This window comes from Mobula birostris, chromosome X (genome assembly GCF_030028105.1).
Source record: "Mobula birostris isolate sMobBir1 chromosome X, sMobBir1.hap1, whole genome shotgun sequence".
NCBI classification, from domain to species: domain Eukaryota; kingdom Metazoa; phylum Chordata; class Chondrichthyes; order Myliobatiformes; family Myliobatidae; genus Mobula; species Mobula birostris.
This window is the reverse complement of record NC_092402.1, coordinates 50,918,293-50,935,375: the sequence shown is the minus strand read 5'-3', so window position 1 is coordinate 50,935,375 and position 17,083 is coordinate 50,918,293. Positions and strand designations below refer to the sequence as shown.

General features: G+C 49.4%; 1 protein-coding gene across 1 annotated transcript in view; it reads right to left on the bottom strand.

The window, feature by feature from the left end:
* Positions 1-1,391: 1,391 nt before the first annotated feature.
* The window catches only part of LOC140191553 (adenylate cyclase type 5-like), a 124,112-nt gene continuing 108,420 nt past the window's right edge, over positions 1,392-17,083 (bottom strand). Inside the window, 6 exon segments of the mRNA XM_072249028.1 lie at positions 1,392-3,306; positions 5,392-5,516; positions 6,369-6,573; positions 9,562-9,825; positions 16,779-16,877; positions 16,879-16,912. Coding sequence (XP_072105129.1) covers positions 3,178-3,306; positions 5,392-5,516; positions 6,369-6,573; positions 9,562-9,825; positions 16,779-16,877; positions 16,879-16,912 — 856 coding nt within the window. The 3' untranslated portion in view covers positions 1,392-3,177.

Sequence of the window (17,083 nt, the reverse complement as noted above, 5' to 3'; positions counted from 1 at the left end):
AAATAGTAAACATCCCTTTCACACTGAGTTTATGTTTCCCTGGCCCCAAGAGCACTTTCTTTGTTAGCGTAATGCCCGTTTTCTTCACCAGTTTTGTGAACAGAACATCCGAGGACAACTGTGACATCTGCCCCAGCGTCCATTTTGAACGTCACTGCCTCATTTTGCAGCTGAACCATAATACTCCAGCCTTGTCTATTTGGATCTAGAGCCCCAAGGAGAGCTCTCTCTTTCCTGAATCATGGTTTTCTTTGACCTTCTGAAGAACTGTTTTGAGTGACACTGATTTTTATAAAATCATCGTATTGGTGGCATTTCACTTCTTTTGCTGGACAGAGCTCTTTGACATGGAATGCAGACTTGCTGCTTCTCCTGCAGTTGGACATTTTATCTGCTCTGTGTTTTGCTTGTCTGTTTTGTTTGAGCTGAGCTCTACTGTCACCTCTTTCTGTAGTCTTTCTGGCAGCAATTGTTTGTACCCTTCCTTTTGTACAGCTTCTAGCCTTACCTGAGCATTGTTTTCGTACCTCAGTTCTGCTTGTCGCTGATAAAGATTCTCACTCTGCCTGGCCATAGTAATAGCTTTCTCTAGTGTGAGATTTGCGTACAACTGATGTCTCTCTGACAATTTAGTGTCTAGTAACCCGACAACAATCCTGTCTCTAGTGAGCTCATCTCTCAGATTTCCATATGCACAGTTGTCTGACTGGGCATACAATGCTGTGATGAAGTCATTTACACTTTCATCTCACTCCTGTTTCCTAGAATTGAACTTTACCTTCTCATACATCACTTTTTACTTTCTTGTGGAATACTCTTTGAACTAGTCCTGCACTTTTTGTACTCCTTTTTCTGAGCATCTGTCAGTCCAAATCCACCCATGATGTCATCTGCTTTGTCACTCATGCAGTATATCAGTGTACTTACTTGATGCTCTTCTGAAGCCCAAGTGAGATTGCTTGCAACTCTTAATCTATCAAAGCATCCAATCCATCTCTCAAAGTCCCCTTGTTAAGAGAAATCAAATGTCTTGGGGGGCTTTATTAGGTAAGTAGATGTGGGTTCTGCAAGTATTTGCTCCATTTCCCTGGTTGTTTGTTTGTTTATTATTTTATTTATTTGGACTATAAAAGTCTTCTTTTCTCTTCCAGAGAGTTTGACTGACTTCTCTGCTGTGCCTGTGTCTCTGTGCACCTCTCCAGGCTAGTGGCCCACAAATTATTACAACGTATTCTAGCTTGTTGGGGATCTCACTTGGTCTGTGGCATCAATTTATCCATGATCACCCACTTCTGACACCATGTTGTGTTCGATATTGAGGGAAAGTGCAGAGCACACCAAGACGCCAGCATGCAAGATGCTCAATCGAACTTTATTGATAACAGTGCTTGTACAATATGTGAACTCCTCCCATGCGGGAGAGGCTAACTTAGTGAAATAGAAATAACACTAATAACTACCACTACAGTTAATTTGCAGTTTCAGTTGGTGGTGAGGAAGGCAAATGCAATATTAGCATTCATTTCAAGAGGACTAAAATATAAAAGCAAGGATGTAACGCTGAGGCTTTTTGCTACTGTGCACCTGTAATACTACTGTGACACTAATTTCCTTAGGGATCAATAAAGTATCTATCTACCGATAAGTCATTGGTCTGATCGCACTTGGAGTATTGTGAGCAGTTCTGGGCCCCTTATCCACGAAAGGATGTGCTGACGTTGGAGAGGGTCCAGAGGAGTTTCACGAGAATGATTCTGGGAATGAAAGGGTTTGAGGAGTATTTAATGGCTCTGGGCTTGTCCTTGCTGGAGATTAGAAGAATGAGGAGGAGCGGAACTCACTGAAACCTATCGAATATTGAAAGGCCTAGATAGAGTGGATGTGGAGAGGATGCTTTCCTTAGTGGACGAGTCTAGGATCAGAGAGCACAGCCTCAGGACACAAGGACGTCCCTTTCAGAACAGAGAGGAGAAGGAATATCTTCAGCCAGAGAGTGGTGAATCTGTGGAATTCATTGTCACAGACGGCTGTGGAGGCCGAGTCACTGAGTATATTTAAAGTGGAGGTTGATTAGTCAGGGTGTCAAAGGTAATGGCAAGAAAGCAGGAGAGTGGCAGAGCCAGGTGATCTAGACTTGAACTTGTGTGTATTCTGGGCCCAGTTAAGTCATTTATTTTATCATCAGCAAAGACTTTTCAACTGCCTCAGCCAAGATTGAATGGTGAAGCAGACTCAATGGGCCAAATGGCTTAATTCTGTTCCTATGTCTTACGGTCTTCTCTCCTCTCCCTCATCCCTTTCCTCCATATCCTCTCTCCTGGTCTGCCCAATGATGACCCAAATGACAGGGGTTGGTTAAAGGTATCAGGTCTTTATTTTTTGCAATTCCCATTGTAGAGCCCCCTCCTCTCAGGCCATACACCTGTTCCCTATAGAAACACCCCCACACCTAACACCCCCCCAAACACTGATATAAAACCCCTCACTCCTCACATTGGCAACGACAGACAAACAGGACTTGAGCAGTGGGAGCTGGTACCAAGACCAAACACAGTTCCTGGATTCAGACCCCAGTCACTAAGTGATCTCTCCCCCTGCCACATACCCAGATGTGTGCAGGGGGGCGGTGGTTATCATGGTTCCCTTCCCTACACACCTCCTGTTCCCCATTAACAAAATCTGAGGGCGTCCTGTACTGTCAGCGGTTCTCCAGGGAGAGGCAATGGGGAGGTTGCGGAAAGGGGCGAGGCGGGAGAGGAAGGGATGAGGAGGGAGTACAAAAGAGATGCAAGGCAAGGGGAGGGAGAGTTAAGAAAAAGGGATAGCAAAAATGGGGGTCAGAGAGAAGGGATGATGAGAGGAGAGGGAGAGTGGGTTCGGAATGTGGACCTGAGTTGAAGATATAGAGAAGGGCGAAGAGAGGAGAGGAAACTGTAGGGAAAAAACCAGTAGAAGAATAAATAAATAATTCCTCTCGGGATGGGTCTGGGACTGACTGCCCATCCCACCCACCACCAGTTTCTTCCACGTTTGGCACCTGAGGTCTTCACAGAAGAGGTTGTGTCTGGTGAGGCAGCCTTGATCACTGCCTTGATCTAGCCCCACCCCCGCTAAGGGGTAGAGTGGGGTATTGTGGAGGGTGGTCTCACTCACACCCCCCACACCCCTTGGTTATTGTTAGCTGGGGCAGGCGCACGGTCCAAGGAAGTAGGTCAACATCTCCCCCTTGCCCTTGACCTTGACCAGACCTCGACACTGCAGCTGGTACCCCTTGGATGCCAGGACCTGGTACACATCGCGTGTCACCTGTGAGGGGTAGGGGGTGAGGGAAAAGAAGGCAGCAAGTTAGAGAGGGCAGATCTCCCCCAGAGACCCCCACTGCCCCGAGACCCGCTACCCCATCAGACAGCACATGATCGGGGGGGGCTGGGGTGGGGGCGCAGGTTGGATCCATAATTGGCTCAACGATACGAAGCAGAGGGTGATGGTTGAGGGACGTTTCTTGGATTAGAGGCCTTTGTCTAGTTGTGTGTCATGGGTCAGTGCTGGGATCTTTGTTTTTTTGTTATTGAAATAAACAATTTGGCTTGCTTAGTGAGTTTGCAAATGTCATTAAAATAAGTGATATGATAGACATTGGAGGTTATCAAAATCTATAGAGAGATCTTGATCAGCTGGGTGAGTGGACCGAGGGCTGCAAATGAAGTTTTAATTCGAAGCAGTGTGAGGTGTTGGAGCTTGGGAATCAAACCAGGGTAGGAGCTTCACAGTGGAGAACAGAGGTACATAGTTCCCTAAACGTGGAAGACGGTGGTGAAGGCTGGCCTTCGTCAGTCAGGGTCTGAGTACAGGAGTGGGGATGTTATGTTACAGTTGTACAAGACATTAGTGAGGCCACACTTGTGTTCGGTTTTGGTTGCCCTACTATAGAAACAATGCCATTAAGTGTGCAGAGATTTATGAGGATGTTGCCGGGACTCCAGGGACTGTGTTATGGAGAGAGGTTGGCTAGGTTGGAACTTTATTGCTTGGAGCATTTAGAAGTGTATAAAATCATTTGGGGCAGAGATAAGGTGGGTGGTCAGAGTCTTTATCCCAAGGTTGGGGAGTCTAAAACTAGAGAATAGAGGCTTAAAGTAAGAGGGGAGTGATTTTAATGGGTCTGAGGGGCAACTGTTTCACCCGGGTGCTGGTTGAAAGTTGTTTCTTGGTCTGGAGACCTGTTTATAATGCTGAGCTGTACGACTCAGCTGTCATCCAGGTGACCAACTTGGAGGTGAATGCACAAGGTGTGGTTAGGAAGTTTGAGGACGATTCCAAACTAGGTGGTGGTGTTGACAGTGTAAGGTTACAAGGCATCCCAGGGGGCGTGGGTGTCCTTGATCAGCTGGGAATTTGGGCTGAGGACTGGCAAATGGCTTTCAATCCAGACAAATGTGAGGTTTTGCACTTTTGGATGTCAAACCAGTGTGGGACATCTACAGATAAAGGTAGGGTCCCAGTGAGCGTTATGAAACAGAGGGACCTCGGAGTGCAAGTGGATAATTCACAGGTAGACAGGGTGATAAAGAAGGCGTTTGGTACGCTGGCCATCAGTCAGGTCACTGAGTACGGGAGTTGGCACATTGTACAAGACTTGGAATATTGTGTTCAGTTTTCGTCAGCCCCGTTATGGGGAAGATGTCTTTAAACTAGAAGGAGTGCAGAAGAGATTCACCAGGATGTTGCCTCGATTTGGGCTTCTGAGTTATATTCCCTGGAACATAGGAGATTGAGGAGAGGCATGACAGGCACAAGCCACACACACAAAATGCTGGAGGAACTCAGCAGGCCAGGTAGCATCTATGGAAAAGAGTAAGCACTCGATGTTTCAGGCCTGGCCGAAATATCAACTGTTTACTCTTTTCCATAGATGCTGTCTGATCTGCTGAGTTCCTCCAGCATTTTGTGTGTGTTGCTTGGATTTCCAGCATCTGCAGATTTTCTCTTGCTTGTGAAAAGCACATAGTCCTTCCCCACCCCTCCCCCAGAGAGGGGGTCCTAAAAAAAACAAGGAGCAAATTTAAGATGAGAGGCAAGAGATTTAAAAGGAACACCAGAGACAGCTTCTCCACACAGAGGGTACCAGAAGCACTAGTTGAGACGGACACATTAGCAACGTTTAAAAACCATCCAGATAAGTACAAGGGTAGGAGAGGTTCAAATGCAGGCAGCTTGCCGGCCAATACAGTCGGCATGGACCAGTTGGGTCAAAGGGCCTGTATTGGCTCTATTACCCTCAGTCCTATCTGCACCATATCCCGTCACACAGAGATGGGAGCACGTGGCCCAGGTCAACTCTCTCCCGTTACCAAAGTGACTGGGTGTCAATGTCTGCCCTCCCCTACTGACCTGGATCTTGTTGGGGACTCCGGTACTGTCCATACGACTGGCAACGTTCACTGTGTTCCCCCAAATGTCGTACTGAGGTTTCCGAGCCCCGATCACTCCCGCAACCACTGGGCCAATGTTCAGTCCTGAGGAGGGGGAGGGGCTGTGAGAACAGTCCTGGGCAACACAGCACACTCACCGACAAAACACACAGTGATGGTGAAGAGTGTTTATCCCAGTGTGTGTGTGTGTGAGAGAGAGAGAAACAGAGAGAGGGTGACAGAGACAGAGAGAGAGAGACTGAGACCGAGACCGACAGAGAGAGAGAGATGCCTCCTCTGTGTGTGTGCGCCAAGACATGTGTGGCTTGTGTACCATGTGCAGAGAGAAAGTGAGAGTGAGTGAGAGAGAGAGAGAGAGAGAAAGAGAGAAAAGACATCCCACCTCCCGGAAGTCTCCTGCATATGAATAGTGGCTCCCTGATGCCCACAGATTATATGCAATATCACGGAAATCAATTTTTTTGAGAGCAACCGCGAGAGTGAGAGAGAAAAAGCGAGAGTGCGAGAAAGAGCGAGAGCGAGAGAGCGAGAGCGTGCCATGGCAGAGTGTTCAAAAAAAAGGAAAATATAAAACGTACGTCACCCTAGACTACACTAAAGTGTACCCCTGCCTGGTAGGGGTCAAAATAATGACGGTGTTGCTCACTGCACTGTTTGCAACAATGACTTTTCTATTGCCCATGGTGGGTTAAAATGTAAAAGACATGTTGAGGTGAGTTTAACAGGTGTCATTCGTTCATTAGCATAGCTAATGTTATTTAAACTAGCTGGCCAGCTGCTAAGGAGCTACTCTATTGCAGACATCCCACCTCTCCCGGAAGTCTCCCGCAAATTGATGGTGCTACCTCCCTGATATGAGTTTTTGCAGGGTGGGATGTCTGAGATAGATAGATAGATAGAGATGCCTCCTCTGTGTCTCCAGCATCCAGCACTCACCGATCTTCATCTGGAAGTTGTTGAAGGAATGCTCGTTGATGTACTTCATCTGCTCCATCAGCCGAGTGGCATAATCGGCCAGCGCTGTGATGTGGGACTTGTTCACCTTATCGTAGGTGTTGTCGTTGAGTCCCGAGGCAGCCATGTAGGTGCTGCCGATGGTTTTAATCTTCTCCAGCTGCCTGAACTGCTCCTCACTGATTATCTGGGGACCAGAGCAGCAGGTTAACGGAACTCAGCACGTGTCCCTCTGCATCTGGTCCACACAGCCACACACACACACACACACACACACACACACACACACACACACAGTGACCATCTCGCATAGACACCATTACGTAATTACCACATTTACCACATTCTCCCTCACATACACAAAGAGCACAAAAATAGGACCTTTGGCCCATCCAGTCCATGCTGACCAACATTCCCATCTAAGCCAGTCCCACTTGCCCATTGTCCATGTTTGGCCTATATCTCACCCACCAATCTGCCGCTCACTAGACGTTTTTTTTGTTTTTGCACCATTCTGTATAAACCCCAGAGACTATTGTGCGTGAAAATCCCAGGAGATCAGCGGTTTCTGAGAAACTCAAACCACCCTGTCTGGCACCAACAATTAGTCCACAGTCAAAGTCACTTAGATCACATTTCTTCCCCATCCTGGTGTTTAGTCTGAACAACTACTGAACCTCTTGACCACGTCTGCATGCTTTTATGCATTGAGTTGCTGCCACATGATTGGCTGAGTAGATATTTGCATTAACGAGGTGTACCTAATGAAGTGGCCACTGAGCGTACATGGACACACAGAGACATGAGCAGACAGATACACAAAGAGACACATGTACAAGGATACAAACACAAAGATGTACAGATGCACATGGAAACAAGTAGACACACACATGTAAACAAGGGTCTACGTGGATACACACTCAGATATAGACACAGACACTATCTAAATCTGGGGTTCCCAACCTGGGGCCCATGAACCACCAGTTATAGCATAAAAATATTGGGAACCCCTGATCTAAATGATAAACACAAGAGATTCTGCAGATGATGGACATAAGAACATAAGAAATAGGAGCAGGAGTCAGCCATCTGGCCCATTGAGCCTGCTCCGCCATTCAACAAGATCATGGCTGATCTGGCCATGGACTCATCTCCACCTACCTGCCTTTTCCCCGTAACCCTTAATTCCCCTACTATGCAAAAATCTATCCAACCTTGTCTTATATATATTTACTGAGGTAGCCTCCACTGCTTCATTGGGCAGAGAATTCTACAGATTCACCACCCTCTGGGAAAAGCAGTTCCTCCTCATCTCCGGCCTAAACCTACTCCCCCGAATCTTGAAGCTATGTCCCCTAGTTCTAGTGTCACCTACCAGCGGAAACAATTTTCCTGCCTCTATCTTATCTATCCATTTCATAATTTTATATGTTTCTATATGATCTCCTCTCAGTCTTCTGAATTCCAGTGAGTACAGTCCCAGATGACTCAACCTCTCCTCATAGTCTAAACCCCTCATCTCTGGAATCAATCTGGTGAATCTCCTCTGCACTGCCTCCAAAGCCAGTATACCCTTCTTCAAGTAAGGAGACCAGAACTGCACGCAGTACTCCTGGTGTGGCCTCACCAGTACCCTGTACAGTTGCAGCATAACCTCCCTGCTCTTCAATTCAATCCCTTTAGCAATGAAGGCCAACATTCCATTTGTTTTCTTGATAGCCTGCTGCACCTGCAAACCAACCTTATGCGATTCTTGCACAAGCACTCTCAAGTCCTTCTGCATAGCAGCGTGCTGCAGTCTTTTACTATTTAAATAATAATCTGCTGTTTCATTTTCCCTTTCAAAGTGGATGACCTCACATTTACCAACATTGTACTCCATCTGCCGGTCCTTTGCCCACTCACTTAACATATCTATATCTCTCTGCAGACTCTCTGTATCTTCTGCACAATTTGCTTTTCCACTCAATTTAGTATCATCAGCAAACTTAGATACACTACACTCGATCCCCTCTTCCAGATCATTAACGTATATCAAGAGCAGTTGTAGGCCCAGCACTGACCCCTGTGGCACACCACTCACCACTGATTGCCAACCAGAGAAACACCCATGTACCCTAACTCTCTGCTTTCTATTACTTAACCAATCCTCTATCCATGCTAACACATCACCCCAACTCTATGCATCCTTATCTTATGGAAAATTTTTTTATGTGGCACCTTATTGAACACCTTCTAGAAATACAAGTAAATGATGCCCACCTGTTCCCCTCCATCTACTGCGCTTGTTATATCCTCAAAGAACTCCAGTAAGTTTGTCCAACAGGACCTGCCTTTGCTGAATTCATGCTGTGTCTGCCTGATGGATCCATTTCTTTCCAGATGCCTTGCTATTCCTTCTTTAATGATAGCCCCAAGCATTTTCCCAACTACAGATGTTTAACTACTGGCCTATAGTTACCTGCCTTTTGCCTACATCCTTTTTTGAACAGTGGAGTGACATTTTCTATTTTCCAGTCTGCCAGGACCTGCCCAGAGTCCAGAGAATTTTGGTAAATCATCACCAAAGCCTGGACTAAACTTCTGACATTTCTTTTGGTACCCTGGCATGCATTCGATCAGGACCAGGGGACTTACCTATCTTCAGGCCCTGGAAATCCAGAGCAATACACACAAAATGCTGGAGGAACTCAGCAGGCCAGGTAGCATCTGTGGAAAAGAGTAAACAGTCGACGTTTTGGGCTGAGACCCTTCATCAGGACTGCCACTGCTGCAGGAACTGGGCAGGTCAGGCAGCATCTATGAAGAGGAATAAAGAGTCATCGTTTCAATCCTTAGATGCTGCCTGACCTGCTGAGTTCCTCCAGCATTTTGTGTGTGTTACTCACCATCTAAATGAAACCTCCACAACACCCTGAAACATAACGGATTGATTGAGAAAATGTGTCAAGTACACATGCAGCCGATTGACTGAGCCTCCTACAAGCGGAGAGCTCTCTCTGCTTTTTCTGCGTGGGTTTTCAAGTCCACGTTTTTGCCTCAGCGGGCCCGGTTCGTCACTCCCGCACTGCGAGTTGCCCGTGTGTACAAAGACTCAGTAAAAACATTTAATCCAACTCCGTTGTCATCCTTGCTCCACGCTCCCGTAACACCCTCCACCCCCAACCTCCATCACCTCGTCGAAGTCGGCGATGATCTCGTTCAGGAGCCGCAGACACTCCACGCCCTCGTTGTTGGCCTCCAGCTCCACGTAGAACTCGGAGAAGTTGCTGATGGAGGCGAACATGACGGCCACGCACTCGCAGGACTGGTAGTAGAGCTCGTCGTTCATGCGCTCGCGTGCCAGGAAGTGGGCAGCCACGTCCCTGGGCAGGATGTTGTGCAGCAAGCGCCGATTGTACGCCTGGAGCTCCTCCATCTCCTCCTTCTCCTCGGTGGCCTGCAGTGGGGACACGGTGTCGGGCGGTCAGGCAGAAGAGAAAGGGCATTCCCAGGTATCGGACGTGGCGGAGGGTGCTGGGGGACAAAAGCCTTGGAAGGTGGCAGGTAGACAGGGTGGTGAAGGTGGAACATGGGACATCTCCCTTCACTGGGCATGAGAGCAGAGGGGCGACGGGAGGTGACGGGCAGTGCTGGGGAACAGAAGGATCTTGGAAGGTGACAGGTAGGCAGGGTGGTGGAGGGGAGACCTGTCTTCACTGGGCGTGGGGAACAAGAGGGACCCTTGGGAAGTGGTAAGTGTGAAGAAGTCACAAAGAGATTTGCCTCCATCAGCCCAGAACAGTGGAGGTGGGGGGGGGGGTTGGGGTCACTTGACAGCCGTAGCAAACCCTGGTCTGTGACGCTGCTGCGGGGAAGTTCTTCACTGCACCTGTGCACACGTGAACTTGTGCTGGTGACAGTAGACTCCACCCTGACTTTGAGTTGGAGTACTGTGTGCAGTCCTGGTCGCTGCTGGAGGGGTTGCCGGGGACTTTCCCCAGGAAGCTCCCTGGGACAGAGTGTTTCAGCTTCATGAAGAGATTGAATCTGTTCTCCCTGGAGTGGAGGGGTTCAAGAGGGTACCATGATTGAGCTGTACAACATTAGGAAGGGTTCTAGGAAGGAGAGACTACAGGGAACTTCTCCCTGTATCAGGGATAGACAGGGGTGTATAAAGGAAGCGCTGGAGAGAGGATGCAGAGGAGATTTACCAGGAGGTTTCCTGCGATGGAGACTCTCAATTCAAAGAAAGATTAACCTTACTTGTCATGTGTACATCAAAACATACGGTAATCGTTGGCGCTGCAATAGCATTACGCTAACCTCTACGCTACTGTGCCGCCGTGGAAAGTCTGGGTCTATTCTCCCTGGAGCAGAGTGGGCTGAGGGGGGACCTGATAGAAGCTTGGGATTGGACGCCTGTCTGTCAGGGGGAAAAGAGGCTTGTTTTTTTTTATTGCCATTATTGAGCTGCTGTTGTTGCTTGCGTTGTTCTGCTGAGCATTGTGGGTATGATGCTTGGCTGGCGACAGACGCGAGGCGACACTTGCAGGCTGCCCTCAGCACACACCCAGCTTATGTTGGTTGCGAGCGCAAATGGAACATTTCAGTGGATGTTTTGATGCAAATCTGTCCAGAGTTAGAGGGGTGCAGAAGGGGTAGATAGTCTTTGAGGGGGTCAGAGGGAGCAATGCTGGAGGAACTCAGTAGGTTGACCTTAAGGAAGAGGACGGCTCAGTCGCGTCCTCGCAGACCGACATACTGAGGATCTGCAAGTCCTTCTATGCCGGTCTGTACGACGAAAAGGCTACAGAATCCACAGCCTCCCGCAACTTCCTGTCGTTTATCACGCAGGTCTTAGACGACGGCAAGCGGGAGAGTCCGGATCAGCCACTGACCCTGGACGAGCTGACAGGCTCCATCCGTTCCTTTGGGTCGGGTAAGACTCCCGGAAGCGACGGCTTACCGGCTGAGTTGTACTCAGCTCTGTGGAACTGGAGGGGCCCAGACCTGCTGGAAGTGTACAACGCTATGCTTCTGGCCGGCAGTATGTCAGAGTCCATGAGGAAGGGCAACATCACCCTCATCTACAAGCAGAAGGGGGAAAGGGAGGACATTAGAAATTGGAGACCCATCTCTCTCCTGAATGTGGACTACAAGATCCTGTCCAAGGCTATCGCCAACAGGGTCAAGTCTGTTCTGGGACAGGTGATTCACCCAGACCAAACCTGTGCTGTACCGGGCAGGAAGATCTCAGACAGCCTCACGCTGCTGAGGGACACCATCGCCTACGTGCAGGACAGGGGAGTGAACGCCTGCCTGGCCAGCTTGGACCAGGAGAAAGCCTTCGACAGGATATTGCACACGTACATGGCGGACATGCTCTCCAAAATGGGATTTGGGGAAGGAATCAGGAATTGGATCAGACTGCTCTACACAGACATCCGTAGTGCAGTCCAGGTCAACGGGTGGGAAACAGACAGCTTCCCCATCAGGTCTGGAGTCAGACAGGGCTGTCTCCTCTCCCCTGTCTTGTTTGTCTGCTGCATTGAACCCTCTGCGGAAGCCATCAGGAGGGATGAGGGCATAAGAGGGGTGACGCTGCCAGGCAGTGGAGGGACCCAAGTGAAAACCTCCCTGTACATGGACGACGTCACCGTCTTCTGCTCTGATCCGAGGTCAGTTCGCAGGTTGATTGGCACCTATGAACAGTTCGAGTTAGCGTCGGGGGCCAGGATCAACCGCACGAAGAGCGAAGCCATGCTCTTCGGCAACTGGCCCGACCGATCCAGCGTCCCCTTCACCATCAGGTCTGACCACGTGAAGGTGTTGGGGATCTGGTTCGGAGGGGCTGAGGCGTGCAACAAGAACTGGCAGGAGCGGACTGCCAAGGTGAAACAGGATCTGGGACTGTGGGAAGGGCGCTCCCTGTCGATAACGGGCAAGAACCTGGCCATCAGGTGTGAGGTGCTCTCAGGGCTGCTGTACTTGGCGCAGGTCTGGCCCGTCCCCCGCTCCTACAGCTTGGAAATCACCCGGGCTGTCTTCAGATTCGTCTGGGGATCCAAGATGGAGCGGGTCAGACGGACCGTCATGCACAAGTCCCTGCACAACGGGGGCAAGAACGTCCCCAATGTCGCCCTCACCCTGATAGCCAGCTTCGTGTGTGGCTGCATCAGGTTGTGTGTAGAACCCAGGTATGTGGGCACCAAGTACCACTATGTGCCCAGGTTCTACCTGTCACCCTGGCTACGAAGGATGGGTCTGGCTCCACTCCCGCGCAAGGTCCCAGTCAGCTGGTCATTGCCGCCATACCTGTCATTTGTAGGAAAGTTCTTCCAGGAGAACGCCTTTGACCACAGGGCCATCAGGCAGTGGTCGGCGTGTAATGTCCTGCAGGCACTGCAGGAGAAGGACGTGATGGACACAGTGGGGTCGTTCCCTGAGCAGACCGTCCAGTTCATCTGGCAAAATGCCTCATCGCCAGATCTCACCAACAGGCACCAGGATGGTGGTGAGAGGGGCCCTCCCAGTCAGATCCCTCCTGTACGCCCGGAACGTCGTCTCCGCACCCCACTGCCCACGGGAAGACTGCAGTGAGGAGGAGTCTGTGACCCACCTCTTTGCACACTGCCAGTTCGCAAAGAGGGTGTGGAGGAGGATGGACGGGCTAGTGTCACGTTTCATCCCCAGGAGCTGCGTAACAGAGGACTCTCTGATCTACGGGCTGTTCCCGGGGACGCACACGGAGACAAACATCCGGTGCTGCTGGCAGATCGTCAACTCGGTGAAAGACGCTCTTTGGTCAGCCCGAAACTTGATGATCTACCAGCACATGGAGATGTCCGTGGGAGAATGCTGCCGACTGGCACATTCTCGGCTGCAGGAGTACGTGCTGAGGGACGCACTGAAACTCGGTGCAGCCATCGCAAGGGCCCGGTGGGGAAGGACCACGGTATAAGTTTCTCCACCCATGGGAGTGGGAGGGGTCGGGTGGCGGGGAGTATACCCCTCAACAGTGGTGTGGAAAGGTGAACCAACAGGATGCCACGTGGGTGGCTAGAAGTGTGGAAATGTATAGACGATAATGGAGACATCTGTAAAGGACTGAGAGTCATTAAATGGTTTATTGTACATAATTTTATTTTTGAATAAAGTCTATTTTGAAATTTTAAAAAACTCAGTGGGTTGAGGAGATTCCGTGAGGCTGTAAGGAACTGAGGAAGGATTTCTTGATGCAGGGTCTCCACCTGAAACATTGACAGTCTCACTCTACCTCACAGATACTTCTCAACTCACTGACTCTGCCAGCAGATGGTGCAGTGTCTGCACTCTCCAGAGGTTCAGAGTGGATATGAGGGGGAAGTCTTATATCCCAATCGTGAGGGGGGGGGGCTGGAATCTGGAACACAGTCTGAGGGTGGGGGAGGAAGCAGAGACTCCCACAACATTGGAGGGGTATCTGGAGTAGCACTCGTATCACCAAGGTAGGGAAATTTATGGAGCAAGTGCTGGGGAAATGGGGGTTAGTACAGACACAAATGACCAGAAGGCCTGTCTCTGTGCTGTACAACTAGGACAGATGCGTGTGGACCAGGGCGGAAGGACAAAAATCTCCCCGCCCACCCCCCCCCCCCCCGTCAACAAGAATAGAATTCACCACACCGATCCTGAGAGACTGGGAATAAGGAAGACTCTTTAATTTTCCTACTCAAGTTGATAACCTCAATCTCTTCTACTGCCCTTGTCCCCCCTCCATCCCTCACCACTCCCTGTATCCCTCCTCACAGCCCACATCTCCTTCTGCATTTGTAACGCTCTCAACCCATTTCCTTTCTCTTCCTGACTCAATTCATATCTGGTCTCTCGAAAATCCAGGGTTCTGTTACCTTCCCATCCTTGTCCTTCCTTCTGACTGGAACGTACCTGTGTGAAGTTGGTCTTTAAACGCTATCCACGTGCGAACTTGCCCAAAACACCTCTTTCCAATGAACTCTCTCTAGTTCCTGCCTAATGCTCTTGTCATTTGCCCTGATCCAGTTTAATACTTTCTCACAAGGTCCATACTTACTCTTGTCTGTAGCAGTGAGCATAACGCTGTTACAGGGGTTCAATTCCCGCCATTGTCTGCAGGGAGTTTGTACATTCTCCCCGTGACTGCGTGTGTTTCCTCCGGGTGCTCTGGTTTCCTCCCACAGTCCAAAGGTGTACCGGTTAGCAGTTAGTAAATTGTGGCACCGGAAGTATGGTGAGATTTGCAGGCTGCCCCCAGCACATCCTCGGACTGTACTGGGTGTTGACACAAATAGTTATGAGAAAGTACAGCACTCATCCGTGCCAAACTATTTAAGCTGCCTCCTCCCATTGGCCTGCACCAGGACCATAGCCCTCCATACCCCAACTTCTATGTACCCGTCCAAACTTCTCTTAAACGTTGAAATTGAGCTTGCATGCACCACTTGTGCTGGCAGCTTGTTCCACACTCTCACCACCCTCTGAGAGAAGACGTTTCCGCTCATGTTCCCCTTAATCTTTTCACCTTTCACCTTTCAAAGTCAATCAATGTCAATCAGTACTAGGCTGCAGATGTTCCACGACTCAGTGGTGGCCAGCATTCGATTCTACGCTGTAGTATGCTGGGGCAACAGGGTGAGAGCAGCCAATACCAAGAGGATCGATAGCCTAGTCAGGAAGGCTGGTTCTGTTCTGGGGTGGAACCGGATTCCCTGGTGGTTGTGTCTGAGAGGAGGATGCTGCAGAAGCTACGGAGCATTATGGACAATCCCGCTCAACCCCTCCATGACAAACAGACCTTTAGTAACAGATTGATTCCATCGAGGAGCATAACCGAATGCCACAGGAGATCCTTTCTCCCTGTGGCTATAAAACTCTACAACTGCTCCTCCTTACGTATGTAAGTATATAGTTTCATTGTACATCTGTATTCTGCACTTTAACTTTTTAATGCACGTTGTATTTCTTTCACACCTCAATGCTTACATTTTGTATTTTAAAGTATATATTTCTGACTGAGCAACCTTGCAACAATAATTATCTTCAGGATAAATAAAGTTTTATCTTATCATATCTTAACTCATGACCTCTAGTTGTAATCCCACCCAACCAGAGTGGAAAAAGCCAGCTTGCATTTACCCTATCTATACCCCTCATAATCCTGTACACCTCTATCAAGTCTCCCATCAATCTTCTACATTCCAGGGAGTAAAGTCCGAACCTATTCAATGTTACCTTATAATTCAGGTCCCGGCAAAATACTTGTAAATTTTCTCTGCACTCTTTCAACCTTGTTTACATCTTTCCTGTAGGTAGGTGACCAAACCTGCACACAATACTCCAAATTAGGCCTCACCAACGTCTTATACAACTTCAACATAACATCCTATCTCCTGTACACAATACATTGATTTATGAAGGCCAATGAGCCAAAAGCTTTCTTTACTAAAATGATGCATTCCACTGCAGGTTTCAATGTACATGTGACAAATACAGCTAATTGTTTTAAAAGAACTTTAATCTTTTAAAAAAAAACTTTGAGCTGTAGTCACTCTCGCACTGAAAGGTCAGTTACCTGGAAGGTTCATTACTCAGCAACAAGTCCAGAATGGACCTTGCCAATATTTTTACATATCTCTGCCAATCCCATTTGCCCCATTTGGACCTTGTCCTTCTACCCCCTGCCCATCTGAATGCCCATCAAACACAACCAGTGTCTCTGATTCCACTCCCTCCTCTGGCTGTAACTTCCAGATATCACCCATTCTCTGTGTGGGAAAACTTACCCCTCAGGTCCCCTTTGAACCTCCTCCCTCTCACCTCCTCTTGTTTCTGATACCACTACTGTGGGGGGAAAAAAGATTCTGACTCCCCACCCTGTCTACACCTCTCAACCTCATAAACGGCACACATCTCTCCCTGTAACTAGAGACCTCCAGTCCAGGACAACACCCTGGAGAATCTCCTCTGCTCCCTTCTCCAGGACATCACCTCACCCTCACAGCTCCCCTTCCCCCCCCAACCCAGACCTTCACCCCCTCTCTCCCTCACCCCTCTCAATCTCCCCCTGCCAACCCATTTCCCCCTTCCCCTTTGTCACCCCTCCCTATTTAGCTGGCCATCAGTCCCGTTCCCCATTCGTTCCCCTCCACTCCCATTCCTCTCCCAGCCCGCCTCCTTCCCCTACCTCCAGCTTGCAGAGGGTCAAGCTGGGCTGTAGACTGCACCTGTCCTCTCCTCTCCTCTCCCTTCCCCTTTCCCTCAATCCACCCCTCGCCCCCACCCCTTCATTCACTGGCCCTCCATGCCCTCACTCCTTCCCCTCCCCTCATTAACTTGTTTCTTTCCTCACTTGGTCCCCCCTCCGCCCTTCCTCGCCGGGAGCACGTTCCTTACCTGCAGCTTCCAGAGGAAGTCGAGCCGGCCCGTGGACTCCACCTGCTGTGCATGCAGGTACAGGACCAACATGGAGACCAACAGCACCATCGGGGTCACGGTATTTCAGGGGCACCTTAGACACCAGCTCCTCACTGCAAAACGGCACGTACAGAGAGGTGGGGAGAATGGGAGAGGGTTAACGTACATTCCATCACAACCCCATCAGCCACATCTCCATCTTGGGAGTCACCACCAAACAGGGAAACGCTTCTCTACAAGAGCATGTCAGAGGCTGGGGATCCTGTGGTGAGTGACTCCCTTCC